This window comes from Eleutherodactylus coqui, chromosome 3 (genome assembly GCF_035609145.1).
Source record: "Eleutherodactylus coqui strain aEleCoq1 chromosome 3, aEleCoq1.hap1, whole genome shotgun sequence".
NCBI classification, from domain to species: Eukaryota; Metazoa; Chordata; class Amphibia; order Anura; family Eleutherodactylidae; genus Eleutherodactylus; species Eleutherodactylus coqui.
The window spans coordinates 69,422,522-69,449,752 of NC_089839.1; the positions used below are offsets into that span (position 1 = coordinate 69,422,522).

General features: G+C 49.0%; 1 protein-coding gene across 1 annotated transcript in view; it reads left to right on the forward strand.

Annotated features, from left to right (window-relative positions):
* Positions 1 to 3,158: 3,158 nt before the first annotated feature.
* USP34 (ubiquitin specific peptidase 34) overlaps positions 3,159 to 27,231 on the forward strand; it is a 127,701-nt gene continuing 103,628 nt past the window's right edge. Inside the window, exons 1-3 of the mRNA XM_066595726.1 lie at positions 3,159 to 3,470; positions 21,388 to 21,475; positions 23,178 to 23,616. Of these exons, the coding sequence (XP_066451823.1) occupies positions 3,428 to 3,470; positions 21,388 to 21,475; positions 23,178 to 23,616 (570 nt within the window). The 5' untranslated portion in view covers positions 3,159 to 3,427. The remainder of the gene's footprint in view (positions 3,471 to 21,387; positions 21,476 to 23,177; positions 23,617 to 27,231) is intronic.

Genomic DNA, 27,231 nt, shown 5'->3' on the forward strand with positions numbered 1-27,231 from the left:
ACTATTACTACTGGAACTATTAAGGGGCACTATTACTACTTGGGCCTCTAAGGGAGGCACTATTACTACTGGGGCCACTGAGGGGGGCATAATTACTATTTGTGACCCTAGAAAAATGTAAATGGTGATAAGCCTTGAGTGGTATTTTTTTGTGACAAGGGTGCCAACCCTACGCCTGTCAAGTACATTGACCTTAGGCTACATTCAAACAACCTTCAGAACCCTGTTCTGAGGTTCTGTCCCAGGGCTCTGTGTGGAAGCTCAAAAATGGCATGCAGACGGAACACTGGACGGCTCCATAGACTGCTGTTAGTAAAAGCGTAGTTGACTATTGTTGTCCTGCCAAATTGCTTGAAACAGACTTGAACCTGCTGAACCGGAGAACAAAGCTTACAGCCTTCATCTCCGTTTTACTAACAGTAGTCGTTTTCGGCCATCCAGGCGGCGCCCTGGAATGGAGTAACTGAACAGCATTCTGAACGACTCTGTAAATGTAGCCTCATGCCTCATTCGCACGAGTGTGTGCGTTTTCATGCTGCCCGCACGTGGCTGAGAATTGCAATAAAGAAGAATAGCCGTGATCTAATCCCAAAATTAATTCGCGTTTTCTAGTCCAGTCACATGGGTGTATCACGTGTAAAATACATTGCAGCACGGAATTCCGTCGGTCGACAGAATGGCTGCTATTTAAAGATGAGCGAACCTACTCGTTTCAAGTAATTACTCGATCGAGCACCGCGATTTTCGAGTACTTCAGCACTCGGGTGAAAAGATTCGGGGGGGCGGGGGGAGGCGTAGTGGCGTGGGGGGTAGCAGCGGGGAACAGGGGGGAGCCCCCTCTCTCTCCCTCTCCTCCCCACTCCCCGCTGCAACCCCCCACTCACCCACGGCGCCACCCGAATCTTTTCGCCCGAGTACGGAAGTACTCGAAAATCGCGGTACTCGGGCGAAAAAGGGGCGTGGCCGAGTAGGCTCGCTCATCTCTACTGCTATTAGCTTAAATAGAGCAGCTGTCTTCTTTTCCGAGCGCCGGACGCAGATTAACTCCCTCCCCCTCCCCTTTTTTTTTGAGAAATCGTGCCACGCTCTTATCTTTTTGCGTTCCTTGGAATGCATTGCACATCGCACAGAGTGTGATGTGCACGCAAGTGCGATGCAAGGTTTACCATCAAAGACAAAGGGAAACACTTGGCGTACCGGAGGAACGCTACTTTACCTGAAGTGATAGGAGGCGGTTTTAAAGAAATATGCCTCGCCTTTGCGGCATTTCTGCATCAAAAACAGGGTGAAATCCGCACCTCGCAGTCAGCAGCCCCCACACTGCAGCGCACAGAACAGCCCTCACCCGACAACCGCTACTAAGTGATGCGGCCGCTGGTCAGAAGGCACCACTTTCGCATCACATGACTGGCGGCCCTGGTGCTTGGTAACGGTTGCTGGGTGAGGAATGTGAGGGCTGCACCTTGTGCTGCCAAGAGCGCGTGATTGCGATATGCGAGGAGCGGAAATGCTGTGGAAAATCCGTAACATATCCGCAAGGGCCGATTGACACGGCATTATGTAATGTCGGTCAGTGAAAAACAAATTGATTTTACTGTGTGTGCGTGTTGCACGCATTTTTGTCGCATATGTGTGCTTTTTTAAGTCCGTGCGTCATCCATGTGTCAACAGTTTTTCACGTGTGCAAATAAAAGTTTGGTTGCACAGTTTTTTTTAAGTGCAATTTCGGTCGACCTTACAACATGTACGTCTGAATTCACCAATTGACTTCAATGTGTCCGCGTGCCATTCCGTATACAGTGAGTAAAGAATATGGCGGCACACGGACAGAAAATGTGCGGGTGTTAATGGGCCCTTAGAAATAGGCTACTTTCATATGAGCGAGCGTGATATTGGTCCGAGAAACTCACGCTCGTGTTTCATGCCATGATGGGATCGACTTCAATCGGACGCAGCGAGCGCCATGCAAGGTCTTCTAAGGTCCCATTCAAGATAGGCATTCACGGCCAAAGATAGAGCGTGCTGCGAGGAAAAAGTCGCTCATGCGAATTAATCCATAAAAAGGATGGATTTCATATCTGTGTTCGTTTTGTGCACATCACACCGCGCAAGGCACGCACGAAAATATTGTTCGTGTGAATAAACCCTTTCTGCTGAGATTGAAATACGTGGGGCAGACTAAGGCTGGGTTCCCACTGGGCAGATTCCGTGCGGAAATCTCACAGTTTGGCTCCAGCGAAAAAACGAGAGATTTCCGCCAGAAAAAGCGCTGCTTCAAAACCTGCGGCACTTAGCCGCGGGTTTTGAAGCGGCCTGGCCGCACGCTTTTCCGTTGCGGCCGGCACTCCCAAAGAGGAGAGCGTGGCCGCAGCGGAAAAAAAATGGACATGCTGTTTCCGGCGAATCCGCACCGCAACACTGGCTTCTGCCCGCTTTGCCATGGCGGATTTGCCGTCCTGTGTGGACAAGATTTCTGAGAAATCTCACACACATGGCTGGCTGATCTCGGGATTAGCGGCCAAGGTGGATTTGCCGCGGCTAAATTCCAGACTTATAAAGGAGGGTACTTGAGACGTATTAAATTGCCCTGCGGCTGTGCACCAAAATCTCCAGCATATTTTGCGCTGCAGATCCACCATTGGGGAGAATTTAAAAATGTTTTTTTTGTGGCGAATTGGCGGCACATTTCACCCTTCTAATTGAAGAGGACAATTCTGCCGCAGAGCTGCACCAAAATCTTTTGATGCGGATTTTTCCACTGCGCAAAAATTGATACCACTTCTGCTCCCTTGAAACAGTTGCTAGGGGCATTACTGACCAATCACAGCGCAGCTTTTATTTCCTACCCTGCTCTTGGAAAACGAAAGCTGCTCCGTGATTGGTTGCTATGGGCAACAAAAGAACGGTGTTTATTTCCAGTCAGATAACTGTAAACCCAGAGACTTTCTACTGGTACTAAAACAACTCCCAGCATGCCTTGCCAGCCTCCTGTCAGGATATGCTGGGAGTTGTAGTTTTTGGCACAGCCGCTCGCAGGCCTCAGGCCTTCACGAGGCTCCCCCTCCTCTCCCCTTCTGGGTCATGTGACCTGACAGCTCGGCTGCTGGGAGGAGCTGAACGAAACCGAACGGCCGAATCACTTCCGGAAACAGCCGAGCTGGCCTGAGCATCCCCAACCAAAATGGCGGCGGCTGTGGTAATGATGGCTCGGTGAGGCAGTGAGTGACTCCGCTTGTCGCCGCCTCGGTCCCGTTTGGGGAGGAAAGAGAAGCTCCTCGTCCTCCATCTCCCTCCTAGCTGCATCGGTCCTCGCCGGCACCCGGCCCCGTGCGCTCCTCGCCCCCCGCTCGTCCCGGGGCCTTGCAGCCAGAAGCGGCGCCGCGGGCAGCGCTAGATCCATGCTCGGGACGCGGCTGCTTCATGAACGATGTGTGAGATCTGCGCAGACCTGGTGGAGGTGTTGAACGAGAGTAAGTGCGGGCGGGGGAGGCTGCGGCGGCCGGCCGGGCCTAGGAGGCCGCGGGGAGGGGGCAGCCTGTCATCTGCTGCAGGGCGAGCCTGCAGGGGGCGGCAGAGAGTCGTCAGGTCTGTGCTGGGACCCCGCTGATCACAAGGATGGGGTCACCATTGGTGGGATCCCCGTCAGTCTTACGCTTAGGTGGTCCGCGGACGCCATTCGGTACGTCTGCAGATCCGCGCCAAAGTCAGCGAGGCGTAAACCTACCCTGAGGGGAGCGGAAAATCAACGCCAATCACCGCGTCAAAATTGGGACTTTGGCGCGGATCTCTGCAGCGCGTTTCACTCCTTCGATCACAAGTGTGAAGCCGCAGCGATCGGCGCTGAATTCTGCGACTTATGGTTTTTAGAGCAAGTGCAGATATACCGCACCAAAATCTGTTGTGTGTGAGCGCCCCCTCGCCGCCGCTGTACGGTCGTTCTGCGTGCAGCACCCGGTGATTCCCGTTGTGCCGCTCATACTTGTGTTTATTGTTTATGCGTATTACTCATGAAAGAAAAAATGGCGCCGTGTGGTGATGTTGGATGCCAGGATAGCGTGTGGGCAGTGGCGTCACGTAGGGCATACTGCGTGCAGCCTGCAGGTAACCGCGGGCGGGGGAGGGTAACGCCACATGGGACGGAATATTCCGGGTCCTGAAGGTAGGTCATCACTAGTTCTCTGGCACAGCCCTTACTAGAGGGCGAAGAAAGATGGCTGCGGCCGCACTCCTCCGGCCACCGGAGGCACTACAGGCTGTGATGGGCCGGTGCTGCCTTAGATCACCCGTACATCTTTGTTCGTCCAGGAGCGACGTGTCGCTCTACCAAAAACCTGCCGCGTATGCTGTGAGCGAGCCGCGCACTTCATGTACCGGAGGCGACAGATCAGCCGTTGGTCGGGCGTATTGGTAGCCGCTCGTACTGCGCACGATGGAGCGGGATTGTATACGTCATTCATCCGTTTTTGCCTCTGGTTGGGGATTATTTTCTCCGAGGGGGGGGGAGGCAGTTTATACCCAATTGGAAATGATAACATTGAATTCAAATGTGGATCCAATATGGACGCATCCGTATTCGCGCGTTCTCATGGTGGGCGGTTTCTATCCGCAGAACGGATGAGTGCGCAGGCTGCACCGCAATGTCAGGTCTTTGTGCGTCCCTGGGAAGAGACTCGTAGACTCAGGCCACTCTCACGCGTGCCGGCGGCAAAACGGCGCAATTTTACCGACACAACATTGCAAGATAGAGTAGACAGCGCTCAAAAATAATGGCGCGTTGGAGTGCATCTCTCCGAGGCCCCATTAAATTAAAAACGCCGCGGTAATCGGATGCCTGCGGCCGCTCTCACTCCTTGTTACGGATACCCGCTGGCGTGTAAGTAGAGCTCCGGTGGAGAACGCGCGTCCCACCTCTACTTATCCACATGCCTTCCGCTGGCGTGTCCTGTGCACGTATGTACTGCCCGCCTAGAGACGTGTGTCTATGGAGACCCCGGTGGTCTGACTGCTGCAGGTCCTGCTAACTCTGGGGGGCCGCATGTGTTAGATGATCAGGGGTTACACACAGCATCGGACGCCTTCTCCGAGGCCCGCCTGTGCTCGGGGGCTGCGACCGTCAGGCAGGGCGTCCCATCTGATTTGTAGACCATAGGATCGTGCAGCGGAAGTCATTTCAGGCCCTCCTTAAGGGGGCGCTCACACGGGCGGATGTGCTGCACCCCTCCGGTTTGGATTCAATTGCAAGGCTGAAATCTGCAATGATCTTTGAGGCGCGGTAAGCGCAAAAGCTAGAACAGGCAGCGCTCGAAAGTCACGACACTGGAAAGCCCTGCGTTCGAACACGTCTGTAAGGCTCCATGAAATCAATGGCTGCGTTATATCGCGGTGTTCAAAACGGCGCGGTAGTCGTGGAAAAAAAAACGTCCGTGTGAGAGCGGCCTGAGAATATATGGACACGCAGCAGAAATATCTGCAACTGTCTCATCCTTGGGAATGGGGCTTGCAGAAATCCGTGTTCGCGCTGCGGAGAGAACGCCATTCACATAATTGCAACTGCTGCTCAAACCTTTTACACTGGACTATCTGTCGGGCAACATATGCCCAGCAAGTCGTCCCAGCGGTAGTTGTTGCTGGGCTCTTACACGGGAATGAGCATCGCTAGTGAATGGCGGTGGAGCGCCCGGGGATCGGTCCCACCCGCCTCCATTCACAGTAACAGGCGGTCGCTCCTCAGTGACCCGCTGCCCGTTAATACGTAACGATCCGTCGCTGATTCTTCTCATGCGGAAATGAAATGACAAGCAAATTGGACCTCATTCGCCGTCCTGTCGCCGCATGCGCTCACACTGAACGGTAATCGTTGAGATTCTCAATCGCAGGAATCCGAATGCTGGTCGTCTAGCGTGAAAGCGTTGTTGCTGAGCCTGGAGGGGCGGTAATCCAGTAGGCTTCTCTGAATCGTGCGAGGTGTGTCAGGCTGCCATCATCTGCCCCAGGCTTGCCCGTCCTGGTGGTATCTCTGAGCCTGGGGGGCAGTAATCCAACAGGCTTCTCTGAATCGTGCGAGGTGTGTTGGGCTTCCATGATCTGCTCTGGTGGTATCTGAGCCTTTCACTGGTTGGTTGTGAGTCGGCTTCCTGGTGGTATCTTCCTGCCAGTGCCCGCTGTTCTAGGAATCCCCTGATGTGTGTATGAGCGGAGGTGCCAACTACAAGAAGTGCCATCTCTCACATTTACTAACAGTTGCTCTGCTGTAGGTCATTTGGACACAAGGGTTTGTCCCGCTTCACACCTGTAATAGCTGGATCGGTCACTGGCCAGGGGTGACCCATGCCGGGTGTCCCCTGTAGTGGGTGCGTCCTGAGCGGGGTATGCAGGACTTGTTGGGTGGCAGATCCCTTACGGGTCATTCCTGAAGAGCGAGCATCGCTAGTGATTGGAAGCTTAGCGGGCCGATCAGCTCTTCAGGCACCCGCTGTCTCTGGTGAAATAGTAGGGGTACAGAGTGATCTATTGGATGGCGCTGCAGAGGTATTATTCCATCTTTCTTATTTGCATAGATTTCCCAGAGGAGCATGCATGGCCTTATAAGTCTCCTTACTCATCTTTTAGGTGCTCCCACCCCCTATTCTAGGTGCTCTCCTTGCGGAGAGACTATACCATCCCCTGACCCACTCACCCCCTAGGTGTCTCCACACCCCTTCTGGTTGCTCTCCTTAAGGAGACAGGACAGCGCTCCTGCCCCTCTCCCCTGCAGGCGCATCTCACATACATCATGTGATGGAGCATAATGTAGTTTCTCCTAATCCAAAAGTGCCTAAATATACTGTGGGTGAGTCCGTGTGTCCGTGGGATCTCAGCAGGATCTGGATGGTGTTGGTGTAGGTCTAAATTCTTCCCTTAAAGAATGCGATTTAGGGCAAAATGGAGCAACTGGCCAGTATGTTATATTTCGCCTGACATGGTATTTTAGTAAATGTGTTCTTCATCAAGTCACCCCTCGGCCGCGCTGCTCCAGCTTTGACAACTGACCACCAATTGTTTGTCCGAATATACGGCGGCGCTAACCGTGATGCGTAGTGTGCATGTCACTCACTGATGCCGGTCAGGTAATGTGGAGTGGGCGTAGCACCGGTCTGCCAGTGGCGCTGAGTAGCACTGGTGTGGTGAGGGGTGTGCGCTGCAGTAAGGGCGCAGCGTGAGAGGTTGGCGTCGCAGGTTCAGCTGTGGATCCGCAGCAGAACACCGGGCCACATCCACACCACCGGTGCAGAATTTGTTGGAGTTTTTGATGCAGGAATGCCGCCTACTAAGCAGTGGGAAACTCCGCAGCACCTCCGCCACCTGTGAGCGCACCCATATGCCACGCATGGGTCCAGAAAACACTGCGCGAAAACGCCACACTTTACTGTGATTCCAGCAGTGATTTTGAACGCATGTCAGCGTTTGATAGCGCTTTTCAATGCATCCTATCATTGTGACGGGTGATGAGGGGCATTAAAAAACGCAAAAATGTACAAATTGAACAGACAGCGCTAGAAAATCACGGCGTTAAAAGTGCCACGTTTAAGCACAAATCTGCGGGGCCCCATTGAAATCAATGGCAGCATTATACCGCGATTAGCGCGGTGCCAGGGACACAGTGCTAGTTGTAGTGAGTGTGTGAGCGGCCTTAGGCTATCGGGCCGTGAATCCTGCCCCCATGTTGTGCCCCCTATCATGTGAAAGCCCCTGGCATCGCTGCGGCGGAGGAGCGCGGAGTTTCTCTCATTGCTTTCAATGAAGACAATGGGTGCTGCGATCCGAGAGCAGATAAAACAGACCGCGACTTATTACCTGCGTCACGGTGCAACTCAGGAAAATATTGCTCATGTGTATGACCCCGTTCAAAATAATGGGGTTGGTATTTGTGTGTTTTCGTAATGCACAAATCTCGCACGATTTTCTCGGATGTGTGAAGCTGGTCACACACGCAGGTTAGGTTCCACACACTGCGCAAATCCTTCCATGTGACACGGGCCGTAATCTGCGTCCACAAACCGTTTTTGATGTATTATTTTTTCCTTTGTCGTTCAGAGGTTTGTCCTTGTGGAGACGCCTAGTATTTGTAAGCAGACTTATAAGGCCATGCATGCTCCTCTGGGGAAATATATGCAAATGCCTCAGCGCCATCTATTGGAAGGCAGCATTCCTGCAAGTCACTGACCGATGGTTTAACAAGTCTTGTAAGAATGACTGGGAATATAAGCCAAACCAGTCTTCCCCAGAAGGAAGAGATAGCTGTGCAGGACCGACTGTTTCGGGGTTTTGCCCCTCATCGGTGTCCAAGTAAGTTGCTGGCTGGGGGGGCCTGTGATGTGAGTCGGGACGGGTACAGCTTCTCCTTGGGTAGACTTATAAGGACATGTCTATCTGTACTTGGTTATCTTGGCCTTCCAGCGAAGACTGACTTTGTCTTAGACCTCATGTCCACGGGCATATTACGGCCCGCGCGGATATTTAATGCGGATGATCTTTAAATAGTTTTTATTTTTTTTTGGCTTGCGGAAGATCGCAGATTTTTCACATGCGGGTGTACTGCAGATCATCCGCGGGTGAAAAAAACGCAACCCCACCTCCCAAATGGAATTTAACCTTCAAAGCTGCAGTGCATCCGCAAATGTATTTGCTATTGTACTGCGGATTTCTCGCACCCATAGAGATCAATGGGGCCCATCCACGCGCGATCCGCGTTTAAAATGGAGCATGCTGCAGTTTTTTTTTCTGCGCGTGGAATCCGCAAATTGAATTAAATAACATCCGCGGGGGTTAAATTCAAGTTAATTGACCGCAGATGGCCAATGATTCTCTATGGGCAAATTTGACTGTGGATCTCACCGGCGGATTTGCTGATTGTATTCTTCCATGGGCACGCACAGTTTACAAGTGTGGAATCCCGCAGCAATTTCCACCCATGCCCCCAGTCACAAGGCCAAAAATTACATTTACTCAGCTGTCCCCGGACATTGCAGGGCTCTGCTCCATTGTGGCCAGATCTTCTGTCCTCTGTCCGGCGGAGGCGTGCCTTGCTCATTTTTGTTAATCTCCTGCTTTCCCGCCGATCCGCAGCATAGCACAATGACAGCTGTGTCGTGGATATGACTGCTTCCACTGACTGCAATAGGAACCACAGAAAAATAAAGCATGCTGCAACTACTTCCTGCGCGTGCGATCCACACGCTGCGAAGAAACCACACATCGGTATGCATTAAATTGCCGTGCGGGTGCGGATGCTAATGCATCCCTAGGAGCGGCTAGATCTGAGGGAGACACAAGCGGATTTTATAATTAAAATCCATCCTCCTGTGGATATTGGGCCTCGGGCAGGGCATCCGTGGGTGAAGAATCCGCAATCTCCCGCAAGGTGAAAAAAAAAACCAAAGCAAAAAAATCAATTTTAAAATGACTCGCTATCCATCCGCTGCGGAAATCCGCATTTAATATCCACGCGTGTCAGACGTGAGGCCTCCTGTCCTAGGGCACGCACGGTGGATTCCCACAGCGGTTTCCACCTGTGCCCACAGCCATGAGGCCAAAAACGACAGCATGCTCAACTGTGCGAATGCTGCGGGTCTCCCCTCCGTCACAGCTGGATCTTCTTTCTATAGCACAGCGGATGTGCTCGGTACGCCAGCAGTGTGCCATGCTCATGCGCTGTGCACACCCTCCTTTTTTTTATCTCCTGCGGATCTGCGGCACAGCTAAAAGACAGCTGTGGGTGTGCCGCGGGTCCGGACGGCTTCTGTTGACTTCAGTGTAAGCCGCCGGAGCTGTCTGTGTAGGAGATCCACAGGAAAATGGAATATGCTGCAATTTCCTTCCGTATGTGCGACTCGCACGCCGGGAAAGAAAAAAAAAAATCCCATCCGCATGCATTTATTTACCCTGCAGATGCTAATGCATCCCTATGGGCTTCGGGAGCTGCAGATCTCCCGCGCAGGAAACAATGCATTTTATAAGGACCTGAGGCCCAATATCCGCATGCGGATTTGGTTTACTAAATTCGCAACTCTAGCACCCATAGGAAACAGTGGGGTGTCCGCAACTGAATTAAGCCCTGCGGATTTGATTTTCAGGTGCTTTGTGGATGCCCCACGTGGATCTAAAATCGCAGCATGCTCCATTTTATCAGGATGTGGCTCCATTCATCTCTATGAGAGATAAAAACACACAATCCGCGATCACCCGCAAGCCATTAAAAATGTTTAAGATGATCCGCTGTGGATATCCGCATTGAAAATCCGCACGTGCCGTGGACGTTGGGCCTTATGAGCTGCAGGAATGCTGCCTTCCAGTAGGTGGCGCTGAAGTGGATGCATGTGTGAAGATGGTCTTACCTGCTGCTTGATACTGTAAAGCTGCTACATCTATTGAATCCCAGTGGCATATTGGACTTTTGCGTTCTGTATGAGACTTATTACACCTTGTTCTCACGTTGTGGATTCTGTTAGCATTTACATCCAGATTCGGCATCTAAATCCAGATGAAATTCAAAATGCGCCCGACCGTGAATGCATGAGAACCAAGTGTTTTATTCTCGTGCCTCGTAAAAAGGCAGATTAGCTAAACTGAATTGCAACAGAGTTATTCCACGTGTCGATCGCAGTTTAAAGGGATATCCCGGGCATTTACTGTTGACGACCGTCCTCTGGCTTGGTCAATAGCTGCTCGGTAGGGGGCAGCCTCTCAGGATCCTTGGGTCTTCTGGCATGCTATCGGTGCAGCGGGGTTGGACATCCGCATCACTGGTCAGAGCAGAAGTGGTTGGCAATGATGCAGATGTGTGGCCCTGCTGGACTGAGGATGGGTCATCAATAGAGATGAGCGAGCGTACTCGGAAAAGCACTACTCGCTCGAGTAATTTGCTTTATCCGAGTATCGCTGTGCTCGTCCCTGAAGATTCGGGTGCCGGCACGGAGTGGGGAGCTGCAGGGGAGAGCGGGGAGGAACGGAGGGGAGATCTTTCTCTCCCTCTCTCCCGCCCGCTCTCCCCTGCTCCCCGCTGCGACTCACCTGTCAGCCGCAGCGGCACCCGAATCTTCAGGGACGAGCACAGCGATACTCGGATAAAGCACATTACTCGAGCGAGTAGTGCTTTTCCGAGTACGCTCGCTCATCTCTAGTCATCAATAGTAAATGCCTGGAATACCACTTTAAGCTGCAGATTTCGGCAAACTCTCTAGTTTGAGATACTTCCCTTATATACCTTATGTCTGATGACGGGCGCTATGTCGTTACATCTTGCGGTGTATATTGTGTCCTTACGCTGCCGCAGTTTGTGCTTCTTGAAAACCTTGGATGTTTTGTAGATGTTTTGGAAGAGCTTGAAGCCTAAAGGAAGCTAACCCGAAACATCTCGTAATGTACAGTGTTATTCGGGTGCGTGAGGATGGCGGCACACCAGGTCAACTTTAGTTTTGTATTGACCTGGCATATCAGCTCTTGCTATCTCGTGATACAAAGAATTCCCTCATTTTCTTCCCATTTAGACACAACGATTATCGCTCAAAATTCATTCAAAAGGCGTCTTTTGAGCGATAATTGTTGTCTAAATGCGTGGCCAGCATGCACTGTTCGTGCACTACTCGTTCATCGCTGATTTCTAGCAGGCTAGAAATCACTGATGACTCTTATCAGCGCTGCATGCTGATTTTCTCAGTGGGCGGCACAGATGGCATTCTTTCAGCTGGTATCCCGCTGGCAGTTCTCAGCGGGACACCAGCTGAAAGCACTGAGAACAAAGCAGCTGTTTGCATATACAAAACAGCTGCATTTTTCTTGGAGCTATCTCAGCAGTGTCCTGCTACGCCTGCATTAACTCTTAGGTAGCTAATTAGCTATTTAGAGTTATGCAAAGATGATCAATCAAAACTGTCACTCAAACTGGATTATCTTTCAGTGTAAATGGGCCTTTAACAGTTTTCTATGTTGACACAACCTTTTTTTTCCTGTGGTCTGTTTTGATATATGTATATACCACAGAGCGGTACGAGGGCTTGTTGTTTGTGGGACAACTTGTAGTTTTCGTTGTTGTAATTTTTGGGTAAATATAGCTTTTTGATTGTCTGCTATTTTTTGAGATGCAGATGAATAAAAAAACAGCGTTTTGGCTTTTTAAGAGTTTGATTTTACTTTATTTGACAGTGCTTAATGTGTGGGATAAAGTCTCTCATTTTAGTATCCAAGTCATTGTAGGTCTTTTTTTTTTTTTTTTTTTTTTTTTTTTTTTTGCGCATAAGAGATTTGTTGTTTAAATGTCCAAATATTTCCCCCCTTTTTTTACTGTTTTCTATGTTCAATTCTTGGACTTGAACATGTGATTCTTTGATCACTCATGTAATATACTGCAACACTCCTATTCTGCAGTGTACTAACTGTTTTATCACATTGACAGGCATGGCCTTCAAATGCCCTGCAGCTCATCAGCCCTCCTTGATCACATTGCAGAAGATAAACTCTTTTGGGCATGTGGCAGCTTTAATATAAATACACTAAACTGTTTATTGCCAAGATTCTCTATTTATTTATTAATTAAAACCAACATTTAAACGTGTTTTGGTGGATCTCCTCCTCAGTACTTGCTGGGATACACTATCTGTGTGATATATTTCTCAAATTAATGTTGAACACAGGGGTGACATAGCTAAATAGTCTCCTGCCCACGGCCACGTCAGATTCTGACTGCGAGATCTCGCAGTGGACTCGGCCCCTGTTCCCCGGCACTGACCCCCGCATACCTGTCTTGAAGTTTTCTTTCTGCTCTGTGGATGTGCCGGCTGGTGCGCCACGGCACATGCACAGTGCAGAGAGTCGCATCGGTGATGACGTTGATCCGCTGTGACTCGCCGCGGGATGGACGACTTCCATTGACTGCAATGGAAGCCATCTGTGTAAGGCTCACACTAGAATAGCTCATGCTCCCATTTTCCCCCGCGAGTGGAAAAATGGCGGTTGATTTCCGCCTCTGAGTGCGGAAAAGCGTTTTCCATAGCCTGTCCTATGGGGGGAGTATTTGCTGCGGAATCCGGAGGTGAACGCTCGCTCCAGATCCCGCAGTGTAAATACGGCCGTGGGCATTGGGCCTAAAGGATAAAATTCAGTCCAAAGAAAGAAAATACAAAAAAAACAAAACAAAAAGGTCATGTTTTCATAGAACACCAGTTGTTATATAAATGAAAAATAGTTTTGGTTATTTTTTTTTTTTTCTCAGAAAAGTCATTCTGTTAATTTGCAACCACATAATATTTAACACAGGTTTACCCACAAAATTCCGCTAACACTTAGGCTGCATGCACACGGCCCTGTCGGCCGGCGACCCCTGCATACCTGTCTTGGATGCACTGCGGAAGTGCCGTCTGCCGTGCCGCCGCACATGCGCAGTGCAGAGAATGACATGGAGCAGCGGCGATTTCGAAATTGACATTTTGGAATCACCGTGGCACAGACGGCTTCCATTGACTGCAATGGCAGCTGTCCATGTGAGTCTCGCACAAAAATAGAGCATGTTGCGATCCTTCCTCCGCGAGCGGAAATCGCAAGTTTGTGTGGAAGGATCATTTACATTGCATGCTATGGACGGACACTGCTGTGAAATCTGCATCAAAAATCCATCCGTGTGCGTTGGGCCTTACTGATTTTATGGAAAACAACTGCGATGCTTTATAAACCATATTTATAACCGCAATTAAAAAAATACATATATTTACATATATCTAAAAAATGGCTCATAATATTTATAAAAATAAGAGAATTCCATTCCTGTCTATGTACTGGTGTGACCGGCGCTGCTTACAGTATTGTCTGTAGTGCTGAAGGTGGTAAATTGTACATATACTACAGTAGTGGTAAATATAGAAATTGCGTGATGTTTTATTTAATGATCGATATAGAGGGACAATACTGGGGTGGAATAGATGACAAGTGCTCTTTCCGTCTGTCTGGCGGAGAGGCTTGGCAGTTGTTGGGAGCGCTACTTAAGTGGCCATTTGGAGGAAGTGAGGTGGCGGGAGAAGGGGAGGAGCGCTATTGTGCTTGTCCAATTGTCAATTCACAGGGGCGGAGAGGGGAGGATACAAGGAGAACCACCGCGGGTGCCTGTACCGTGTATCCCCAGCAGGTACTGAGGAAGAGGTTCTTCAAACTCGTTTACATACTGCTTTTAATTAATAGAGAATCTTGGCAATAACGCAATGTAATGATATTATAGCTGGAGGTCGTGCTGCATACCCATGGTAAGTTTTTTTTCTTTTTTTTTCTTCTTGTCAATGTGGTTAAATGTTTACACAGTTGTATCTAACGTTACTTGGGGTGAACGGCACTCCTCCAATGTGTCTCTGGATCTTATCCCTAGCTTACCACCCTTCGGAAGGAGCACACAGTTTCCAACTCCACACCCCCATTTCCATATACTACTGGGAAGCTCCACCTTTTTTTTTCTTGCTCTGGATCACATTGCAGGGAATCGGTGGTCTGACGGAAGGAGGTCGCTTCCTTTGTTAAAGGGGTTGGCCAGCTTTAAAATATTGATGGTTTATCCTCCGGATAGATGATCAATAGATTCAAATTGAGCAACCCCTTTGAATTCAGAGATGCTGCGGTCGGCATTGGCTGCGGCATCTAAGGAATAAACAGCTGCGATCGGAGTTCTCACTGATCCTGGCAATTTATGCGGTATGCCAGCTGTATAATAGAGATGGTACCAGTCAGTGGTGGCATGGGCACAGCTTCTTAGCTTGTAACATACTATTACGTTGCTTTCAGAGTTACCTTCCCACTACAACATAATGGTATAATGTATTATGCCTGGTGTTACCGTTCTACTACAGTACCTATTACTAATTCTCATGTGAGCCATTTATGAAGACGTCTCGGTGTGGGAATGTGGTGGAGCCGGAGCTTTGGCTTGGTGACTCCGTAGGCATGATGTTGGTGCCGCCACATCTGCTCGGTAGTGGACCGTTGGCCACAAGCAACGTAGGCATCTTGTTGGCCTTACTGACTACGTCACTGAATGAGCGCGTCTCTGGGCAGCGTGTTACCGGAGGAAATTACTTTCGTGTTGGTGAGAAACTGATGAGTTGTATGGATGACTCATCTGCCAAGTGGGTGGGCACCCTGGGTAAGTGGTTCCTCTTCAAGGCAGCACCAACACTTGGTGGTCAAGGTTAACCTTGCAACGCTCAGCGCTGAGGATAATAAAGCTGAACTCAACTTAGAGTTGATGTTTATATCCAGTCAAACTCTTACTTTTACATTTCCAAGATGATTTGAACAAGTCTGTGATGTAAATAGCAGGAGGATAAAAGAAGAGCCCTCCGAATCCCACCCAATCCAGGCGTGTCGTCCTCCTGTCAGTTTGTCTGTGCACACAGGATTACACTAACATGGCTGATTTTTTTTTTTTTCCCCAGAAACCACGCCACACTTGTCCGCAGGTTGTCTGTGGTATTGCATGTCTGCCATATTAAATGAAGCTGAGCTGCCATACCAGACACAAACCATGGACAAGTGGGGCGCTGCTTCTGGAAGAAAGCGGCCATGTTTTTCTAATCCTATATAAATTCTTCAAAGCAGTTTTCTGGGGCTGCGATACTAACGGCCTGTCCTTAGGATAAGGCATCAGACTGGTGGGGTGTGAACACGAATACTGCACACGCTGCTTGGATGGTATCTTGGGGTACTCTTACACAGGCCGACTTTAGGCCGAAAAAAATCATTCAAATGAGCGATTTTTAACCGATGGTCATTCCGTGTAAAAGCGGGACCCAAGAGAGCACTGAGTGAGAAGTTGCTCATTAATTGCTTTGTTTCAGTTCACTAATGAGTAACTTCTCATTGAGTGTAAACAGGCAGTTCATCTATGAAGGACTGCCTGTTCACGGTGAATGGAGGCGGGTGGTTGGAAGAGATCTCTGGCGCCCTCCGCCTCCATTCACTGAACTATCACCTCTTTATTAATATAATGCATAGTAATGCACAGTGTGCGTCAGGTAGTCACAGAAGTGTCGCGGCCATCTTTGTCCAGGACTAGGGGTTTGCTTTAAGTTCATGAATGTTGTTCTTGGCATCTGTCACTGCCGTGGATGACACCTTAGAAATATACTCAATCTTACCGAAATAATCTGTAACCACCTTCTATCTATCCTGACTACGTAGCGCTCTAAGGCTGGGCTCTGACTGCTGTAATCCGTGGCATGCTTGATGCGTGCCTCCCATCGCCATGTACCATCTTGGTGTTAATGTGCGCAAAATACGTGCTAAGATAGAACACGCTGCGATTTTTCTTGCACACATTTTGCTCAATTTGTGCGAGCGGCAACATGGGGCGCCTATGGGAGATTGGTACTGCATATTCGCGTGCAAAACGCCACACCAGCACGCTCGTGAGACTGCCCTAAATGAGTAATATATGACTTATCAATCTAGTCTTTATGGCGTGTAATACCGAATGCAGTTACAACTATGATGTTCACAAGCGTTATATGAATGGATCAGCCCAGACTCCACCACATTTAGGCTGCTCTCACACAGGCGTCTGTAAAAACACCGCCTTTTTAAATGCAGCATTCTGCAACACCGTTGTCCCACGGTTAGCGTGGTGCTCGGGACGCCGTGGTAATTGTGGTAAAAAGCGGCTATTGTTGGAGCGTCCTAAGACTTTTTCGGGATAAAGGAATGGCAAGATGGCCTGGACACCTTTCCTCTCCTCGCTATACACACATCCCGCTTGTTGACTCCGCTTCATCCCTCATGGAAGTGTGCAGCGTCATAAATCAGTAGGACAGTAGGAAGCCATTTCTGGTCCTTGTCTTATGGTGCGTTCATGGAGCTCCACCGGCCTATTAGAAAAAAACATTCTTCAGCAGATGTCGATAGATAGATATACACAGTGTTTTCCTGAAATTAAACCCTACCCTGATTTTCGGGTGGGGAGACTTGAAATGTAAGCCCTAACCACACTACGTGGGGAAAAAAAGCAACACTTGCCTAGCAGGCGCCATCCGGGTTCCTCTCGCTGCTCTCTGGCAGGCTTCCATGCAGTCCTCAATGCCGACGGAGCATCTCTCGCTGGTGACGGGGCTTGAATACCTCGCCTCCAGCAAGCGATTGGTCTGATTAGTTCACGAGTGCCGCCTCAGCCAATCGGAGCCGGCGCTCAATAAACCAATCACAGCCATTCATTGAATTGGCTGTGATTGGTTCATCGAGCGCTGACTTTGATTGGCACTGTGGACGCCGATCACAGATTCTGCAATTGGAATCCACCTGTGTGAGCCCAGCCTTAGGCCGCCTGCAGACGAGCGGGTCGGATCCGGCGGCGAGAATTCTCGCCGCGGGACCCGACCTGAGCGCCTGCAGAGACGAGCGCGTACTCACCCGCTCCCGGCGGCCCCGGCTCTTTCATGTGCCGGCTCTCGGGCAGCCGGCGCATGCGCAGACCGGAGCCGGCGGCCGGGTGAGTGACGTTTCTATGCGAGGCTCTGCGAGCCCCGCACAAAAATAGGGCATGCCGCGGTTTGTTTGCCGCTTTCGCGCGGCCAAACCGTGGCCGTCTGCATAGGAGTGCGTATTGTAATGCACTTCTATGCAGGTTTTCAGTGGCGGAAATCCCGCCGCGGAATTTCCGCCCGCGTGCAGGCGGCCTTAGACCGGCTGCACACGAGCGTGACGCGGCGGCGGTAGGCGGGAAAGCGTTTTCACGCTATCTTCCGCTGTGTTACAGCGGGAGATAGCGTGAACGGACGGCTTCCATTGACTGCAATGGAAGCCGTCAGCGCGCACACCCGCGGCAAATATAGCATGCCGCAGGTGAGGACGGGAGATTTCACGGTGCGGAATTCCGCGGTGGAATTCCGCACTGTGTGCCCTGAGCTATTAGGTTCAATAGAACCTAATAGCTGCGGGCAACGCAGCGGATTTTCGCCGCGAATTACACGGCGGAAATCCGTTTGTGGGAAGGAGGCCTTAGGCTTCTCTGTGATTTAGTTATTCCGTATTTACTGTATTTTAGTTTTGCCCCATTAGGATAACGCACTTTTATCTGACTTCTGTTTTGCCCCGATGCAGACATAGAGAAGGGGGCTGGCTCATTTATTGAAATGAGCCAAAGAAGCCCGCTCCCTGTGATGACATGATGGGCACAGAGGTGGTCTGTACCATGTGACCTGGTGTTGGAGCGGGTTCGGGAGTTCGGGTAAGGATTTCACCTCCCTGGACAGCCCTTTTTAAAGAGCCCCTAGCAGCTCTCCGGGCTGGTTTATTTTAGTAATTGTATTCATTATAAAAAAAACAAATCCAAATAACTTTTTTCTGACACCTCTCCGTTGTGCCGCTCCTCTCCTCATCCTCTTAGCAATGTATGACTAAATTGACAGCCGGGTGGTATCACTTTGTGTCCCTACCTGGTCTCCTGCTGTCATTTCAAGCTGAGAATGCCTCCCTGTGTAGGGACACGCCCCTCTTCTGTGAAGAATGGTAACACCTAGTTGTCAGTTTATTAAAATATTCAGGAGTAATAACTGAGAAACAGTACAATACTGGGTTCTGAAAGAAAGATGCTGCAGAGTAGTGATTTGATGGGGGATGGCGGTATCTACTAAAACAGATGTCAAAAGTTGTGGAAGGTCCCCATTAAGTATCCCAGGTTCTCCTTACTCTGATTTACTGCTGTTTGTACCCTGTTTTATGTCTAAGTTCTGATTTTCAAGTGACCTTCCCCATTTTTCTGCTGTCTTGCCATTTGCAATCCACTTTCAGCAAGCCTAGCATTCTACCAGTAGTTCACTGTCCTGACTTCCTTGTCCTGACTTTCTACGCTGCATTGCGCTTTCTGGTCCAATCAGCAGTATCTGATTGCCCGCTCCTCTAGGAATAATTAGAATACCGCAAGGTGGAAGAGGAGCAGAAGTTGTCTAAAAAAGTTAGTGCCCCTTTAATTTTTATTGGCATGGTGGAAATGTACCATGTTGTTAGGTATGCAAGTAGTAACCTTATAGGTTGTTCCGGCCGTCACCTTGGCTCATTAGTTACAGCTATTGTCTTGCTGTGATGGATCTTACCTTTGTTTCTGACCAAGGCAACATCTGCATGGAGACTGTATGTTCTCAGTATTTCCTCCGGCTAGCCTGGACAGAAGCATTAGATTTCCATGGGTGATTCAGCGGATCATGTCATCTGCATGTGTCAAACTTGGGGCCTACGAGCTGAATCCACACAGGTGGTGGCACAGCGCTGCCAGCCCTACCCGGGCACCCTAGCCACCCTCTTAGGTAGAAGGCTCCGTGCTAAAGAGGTGGAAGTGGCACCATAACATCTATGGGAAGCCTGTTTATAAACCTGAATTAAATATAAAGTATTGCAGCCATGAAATCTGGTTGAATTACATTTGAATGGTTGTTTGCATTTTGTTGTTTTCAGAGCATGATCAGTAAGGCCCGCCGTATGCCGAATCCGGCTCTGCCAGCAGCGGCGTCTGCGCATACTTTCTCACTTTCATTTTAATCTGTACTGCGGATGGTACCCACATTACAGCTTTTTTTTTTTTAACTTCTGCCTTTCCCGCAGAATCCGCAACCTTTCTGCAATGTGATTGTGGACGGGCTGCGGGTCGGACCGCTTCCATTGACTTCAGTGGAAGCCGTCCACATGGAATCCCCGAAAAAAGGGAACGTGCTGCGATTTCTTTTTTTTCCTCAGCCATTGGTTTCTGCAAGTGTGCAGGAAGAATCGATTTCCCATAGCATGCTACGGCGGTGCTCTTTGCTGTGGATCCGCGGTGAGGACGCTCGCCGCAGTTTTTTCATCAAATATCCGTCCTTGGGCAGGAGCCCTGAATGGGAACAGTGTGTGACCTGGAGTCGCAGGTTATTTACCGATATATTAAGGAGCAGTTACATTTTATACAGCCTTTGGTCAGTCTCACACGAGCATATACTACTCCTCACGTAATATGCAGTACCAATCTCCTATAGATCATTAATTGTGCCCCTCACATGACACGCACAAAAAAAATGCATGTTCTAAATTGGCGCTTATTGTTCATGCCAAGATGGTGTATGGGGATTGGCAGTAAGTATGCATGTCAATACGTACTCACACGTGGCCCACTGGCAAACGCGGCCTTACAATTAAATGGCACTTTGAAGGCAACCATAATGCTGATGAGGCCCCCTGTAATTTAAAGGGCCAATTTACACAGTGTGATTATCGGGCAAAGTTCATTCAAGCAAACTAAAATGCACAAAAATCGTTATGTCTAAAGACTTCTCGCTGATTTCTCGCTGCGTGCAAACGCTCCCCCGCTCAGCCCTTCACATAGAATGAGTGAGAAGTCGGCAATGGTCAGCGGTGTTCTCTGCCTGTCTAAACTCTCTGCAGAAGCGCTAATGACCTGAGTGGTGGCGTCGGCGCTCGTGAAGTCGTTCTGTGTAAACTCAGAATAATTGGTGGTCTCCTGACACTCCCCCCCAACATTAGATGTCGGGGAAACAAAGGATCAAGCAGGTGGATTTCAGCTGCCTCAGGCCGGAGCTCACGTGGGACCCCTTAGCGAAATCCAGCTCTGAGCCATAGAGTATTGTGTGATTTTTGTTTATTTTTTATGATTTTTTTTTTTTCTCCTCCGCTCACGGAAATCACTATCCGTTTCCCCAAACGTGAAAGAAAAAACGATAATTTTTTTTTTTACATACCTGTCAATGCTTGCCTTTTGCTGCGGATCCTCTGTATGGATGCCGGACGCGGATTCCACAATGAAAATCAGGTTATGTGAGACCGGTCATAGGTTGCCTGTACACGGCCGGATTTGCATTGCTGAATCCGGAGTGGGCGTCTGCCTCCGGATTCCGCAGCAGATACTACCCACGGTATGCAATTGGAAAGTGTTTTTTCCTGCCTGGCCGGGCACAGGGTTGGATCCCGCATGTGGAACCCGACCCATCCGTGTGCAGCCGGCCTTATTGTTTTGTTCTTGGCGAGGTAAGCTACTCTGGCAACGTCCTTCTCCCCTCTCTGTATTCACAGCACATGGATGATTAGCGGAGCTTGCCTATGTATGGAGGTGTAGATGGCCATTAGCCAAAATGTACCGTATATGTCCAACAACTATCTTACATGTATGGGTGGCTGAACTCCAAAAACAGCTTAATTGGCATGGTATAGGAATATTGGCTTGTTACACCTTTCTGGGGGCAGATCCAGCTGTGAGTGATGGCAATTTCTGTGTAATTATATATGTTGGCACTGTATAAACAATGTGAAATAATTGAAGATTTGCTTCACGCTTTGCAGCTTTTCACTCTTTTTTAACCCATCGCGCCACATAATTTTTTCTTTGTCTGTTTTTCATTGTAGTATCCGACTCTGATGGCAGCGATGAGTTACACCTCAGAAAAGAACATGCGCTCAAGATATTTGCTTACATTAATTCCTGGACACAAAGGTAAGCTGTGTATGGGGAAGCCAGGAGGGAGCGGTAGTCGGCCAAACAAGCATTTGGTCAAGGTGGGGTTTGGCCACAATCTTAGAAAATGTCAGAAATTCAAAGAAGCTTTAGGGGGGGTTCACACAGGGCGGATTTGCCGCGGACATTCCGTCTGGAATTTCCGTGCGGCAGATCCGCATGCGGCCGCTAATCTCGGGATTAGCCAGCCATGCTGCGGTTAATTCGGCCGAAACTGCGGCTTTGCCAACCACAGCATGTCCATTCTCTTTTCTTTCCGCTGCGGCCGTGCTCTCCTCTATGGGAGCGCCGGCCGCAGCAGAAGAGCGAGCGGCCGGGCCGCTTCAAAGCCGCCGTGGGTATTTCCGTGGCGCTTCTCCCGGCGGAAATCTCGCGGTTTTTGCTGCGGCCAAACCGCGAGATTTCCGTCGGGAACCCGCCCAGTGGGAACCGACCCTTAGAAGATGGCATTACTCTTCTTTATGGGGTTCTTCCAGAATAGACTTTTGTCACCTATTGTAGGATAAGTGATAAAATTCTAATCAGTGAGTTACTACCGAAAGCCCCACTGATCCCGCATGGCACCACTCCATTCATTTTAAATGGGATTGACAGAAATAGCACAGCCTGTTGGCCCTTTTAGACGTTCTCATCATCGCCAGCTCATTCGCTCTTGGGCAGCGTGTTTAGACTGCATGATAATCGCTGAGGTTCACACAGTTCTCATTCACTTATTGGTCAGTGTTTCACATTCCTATTGGAAACAGTGAGCGATCAGCGTTTAAACTGCCCGACCAGTGAATGAGTCGGCGCTGATTTTAATGCCGGCTGCAACTGAATGACGAATGAGAATTTCATGATTCTCATTCATTATTCAGTCGTTGGCTCGCATTTAAACTGCACAATTATCGTTCAGATTTGAATGAGTTATTGAACGATGATTGTTCCCTCTATATGCACCATTAGCCGTCATCTATCTCCGGCAGACCCATGGAAGATGAATGGAGCGACGCCGCACATGCATGACTACCTCTCCATTCAGTCTTCTCCATGCTATGGGTAAGGGTGGGGGGTGTAGTGATCATGTAGTTAGGAGGGGAGCTGTCATGGAACCCCCTGATTAGATTTCTATCACCTATTGATAGGTGATAAAGGTCTTCTCTGGTAGGACCCCTTTAACACCTTAACATCACTGGATGTACAGTTGAGTCCTGTGCTTTTTTTTTTTTTTTTTTATTAAGGCGGATGGGTGCTCCCTCTCCATCCAGTGAGGGTGCTGGCTGTTTCTCACAGCTGACACCTGCAGGCAACAGCTGTAAATTAAAGTGAACTCTGATTGCAACTGGTAACTCTTAAGTTGCGCTGTTAGCTCGGACGGTGGCATTTAAATTCCCTAATCGATATTCAAGGGTCCCAAACGGGTCCCCTTGCAATGCTATCACAAGGTGCCATTCGGTTGCCATGGTAGCCTGGGGCTTTCTGAATGTCTCCAGCACTGCCATGACTGATTGCCTATCGAACCATGCCTGTGGCCTGGGCTGGTAAAATGACTGTCAAATCGCGGTTTAAAGGGCTGTGCTCGACCCTTCCACATGCAGGATCCGACCCTGTCCTGTGCAGCCGGGCTTGGTGTGTAAGGTAATGTGCTTTACAAGATGGTTTTCTGATACTGTTTGCACACTGACTTTGTTTTCTTCTTCAGACAGTGTCTGTGCTGCTTTAAGGAGTACAAACACTTGGAGATCTTCAACCAAGTGGTATGTGCCCTTATTAACTTGGTGATTAGCCAAGTCCAAGCCCTGCGGGACCAGCTTTTGAATATTTGCACTACTAGCCCTGATACAAACTGGCAGGATGAGACTAACCCATCCGAGGAGCTGCTGAATGTGGAGAAGGAGCCTCAGGAGGAGGAGGAGGAGGGGGAGGGCGGGCCGTCGGAGCCATGTAAAGCCCCTGAGAAACAGTTAGAGACTGCAAGGACTTGTAACCTGACAGAAGAGGACTCTTTGAAAAGCACTGACCCATTTAGTTTGTGGAGTACTGACGAAAAAGAAAAACTGTTATTGTGTGTGGCAAAAATCTTTCAGATACAATTTCCCCTCTATACAGCTTACAAGCATAACACCCATCCCACAATCGAGGTACGTTTCACGATTCCGTATGTAACGTGTTGTATGCGTTCTGTTTGAAAACTTCTGCTAGTAAGATCTATAGCAAAGATTGATAGAAAAAGGGCTGTATGGGTGCGCTGACATGTCACTGATTTTGCTGCTGATTTTGTGTGGATCTGCAGTCAAATTCAATTGAAAAGGTGAAATCTGCTGCGGATGGGCAACGAAATCTGCAGCAAGTCAACAAAATATGAATCTGGTAAAAAAATATACTAATAATCAAACTTTTGGTTACCACTGGGCGCCATTTGTTTACATCATCGGAATGATTTGGCTTTGTGCTGAAACTACGTCTCCCAGCATTCATTGCTTACTGTGAAGAGTTGGTTAATACTTCTTCCTCAGTGCCCTGCCCAGCTCACCACTGCTACTGGTCACCTCCTGTGCTCCTGCCAGCCAGTGATTAAGGGGGTTTTCCAGGAAAATACTATTGATGACCTATCATCAGGACAGGTCATCAATAGTTGATCGGTCAGGGTCCGTCACTCGGGACCACGACCGATCAGCTGAACGGGTTTAAGCTGTCAGCATCGCAATAACAGAGGTCGGAGTGGAATCCTTCGCGCCAACCTCAATGTAGTGGCTGGAGCTTTAACTGCAAGCACTGCTCCCATTGAAATCAATGGGAGCCGTGCCTGCAGTTACAAGCATCGGCCACAACATTGAGGTCAGTGCAGAGGCTTCTGCTCTGATCTTTGTTATTGCGCCACTGACAGCATGCAGCTGATCAGTCAGGGTCCCAAGCGACGGACCTCAGCTGATCAACTGTTGATGACCTATCCTGATGATGGAAAACCCATTTAATGAGAGAGGGTCTATAAATCTGGTATAAATGCCACTACTTCCTACTCTTTCTGTGAGCTGATCAGTCATTTCTGTGCAGGTCCCACCCAGCAGCGACGGCACATCACAGATGATGATCTGTGTAGTAGGGAATTAGTAGTAGCTGCTTTATAATGTGATCAGTATCCGGGATGTCACTGACAGAAACCTTGTCAGATCACATGATGCAGGGCAACTTCAGGCAAAGGAGCCATTATTGTAAAAGTGTGTTGCATTCCTACCCATTCTACATGTTAGGATCACTGGCAGCAAAAAGCGGTTTAACTTGGAGAACCCTATAGCCTATAAAGGGGTTCTAATTATTTAAAAAAATAAAACTTGGTGCCGAAACTTTGTGATATGCACCTACTAAAGGTACAGGGACCAAGCCTGATGTTGTGAAGTTTGTTATTAGAACAACTCTGCCCTCATGTGTATGTATTATGTAACTACGCGCTCTGCCTCACTCACATAGCAAACACAACAAGCTTCATGCCTCCCATAATCGACAGCCACACAAGCGGCGCAAAAGTCTCTCCAACAAACACACACAACTGCTTTGTAAAACATACGCTTTTTCATCAATCATCTTTTGAGGTTCCGCAAAATAGCAAAATCTCCATTTAACACATTCAAGTCCTGTGAAATCCTGGTACGTCCTCAAATATATAATAGTAAAGAGGAACGCCTACTGCGCAAGCAGAGAATGGGACAGAGAAGGGACCTCCAGGGTATTCTGTGTATTGGAAATGGCTGACGCCTTTGTATTGTAACTAGTGTTCCTTATTTCTATTGGATAATTTCCCTGATGTTTAGCGCAGTCGCTATGCTGGGACAGTCTTTCTTCAAGTGTAACTATACAAGGCGACTCAAAAGCCAGGGCCATCCAGAATATCTTCTGAATGGAAAGAGATCCACGCAGCAAACTTTGTAGAATACTTAGATGGGTGGCAGAAAAGCTTCTAGCATTACGGTGGTGCCTGCCGGCTATGGTGGGTTCAGCCAGAAAAACTTCACTGGAAAGGGGGCCACGTTATTTAAGGGGAGGCTTTCATCAGAAACTGATAGGTGCTGTCGTTTTTTCAAGACCTGTGAAAATTTTCAAGCTATGGATGATATGCTGAGCATTAAGAAAGTTTTATTTTGAATTATGTGATCTAGAAAACACAATAGCATGTCTTTTCATATGGCAGAAGATGCCATTAGCAATCCAGGATAGAACGGAGATCATCCTGGTAGTCGCTAACAGAAGTTCACGTGTGGTTGCCAAGGCTTTCAGTCAAGAACATCTAAGCGGACGGCCAGGTAGCGCACAAACTGTCAGAATACCGATTCACAAGTTAAGGGCAAGTGATGGTGTCCAGGACAAACCGAGATCTGGTGGTCCGAGCAGCGCTTCCCATCCCCAGGTGTCGACAGCTGTGCTTCCATAGCTGTTTTCACGAAGAGCCCACATAAAAGTACCAGGAGACGGGCATTGGAGCATGGGGCGAGTCAACCAACCATTGTAAGGATCTGCAAGACATTGTTGTGTGACCTTAACCCTGACAGATTCTACAGACTATTGAGTTCCATTCCAGCTGCTGTTTTAATGTGTTTTCCGCACTAATGTTGCAGCAGGGAGCGCATTGCTGCGCATGTAGGAAGATTGGCTCTTCAGGCTTCTGGAAAGCTGGGTGATGACTTCTATGAGAACTTTAATGGCGGCCATTGGGTTTGTTACCAAGGAGATACAAAACAAATTCCAATCAGTGGTTTCTTCTATCCGCCTGCGAGGAGACCTTGTGACACGGGCAGAGATTGTGTAACTGCGGATGCTTTTGGCAGGGAGATGTAGCATCTCATAAACTTATCTAATATTGCTTGTGGCTAAATCTCAGACTGTTTGTGGTAGGGAGTGATTGTAATCGGAGGAGCGCGTGCTCCAAGGAGTACCTGATTACATAACCTGACTGCACTTAGACAGGCTGCTCGCTCCTCTTAAAGGAGATCTGCAGTCCTGTTTTCCTGCCTAATGTACTGGGAGTGGAGAAACGTTGCCAGAACCGTCTGATGCCCAGCAGGTATTATGCCCAGTATGGGTATTCTAATTAATATGACACTTGCATGAATTTTGCCACCTTTCAGGTGCTGCCTTGGCACCACCACACCTGGTGTCGAGTGGCAACATCTGTCATCTAATGGCATATTGGGCAGTACAGAGGCACTGGACAGCCCCATTAAAAGGTTTTTTCGGGACTATACTGATGACCTATCCTCAGGATCTGTCAGCAGTAGTTGATCAGCGGGGTCCACCACTTGGGATCGCTGCAGATTTGAGGCTGTGACGCTCGGGCGAGTGCTGTGGCCTCTTATGTGTAGGCACGTTCATCATTCCCATAGCTTGAGAGCAGCCATGTCCCATCTAATTGAAAGGGAACAAGCCGCTGTACAGTGTACCGTACTGTGCCTGGTATGGACTGATAGATCCACACCGCTGTCACCTCAATCACATGATTGACTGGGATCCTAAGGGACAGACCCCGCTGATTAATGATTGATGACCTCTTCTCAGGATGAGTCTCTTAATAGTTTAGTTCTCGAAAACCCCTTTTTAAGGTCTAGATCTTGTACTTTCTTCTCTGAAACATTACGACGTTGGTCCACACATACATTTACCGTTAAAGGGGGCAGGAGCCGTGGTGACAGAGGCAGTGAACGGTTTAAAAATATATATATATAATTTCATACCTGTCCGCTGACCCGCTGCCTCTCCAGTCAATC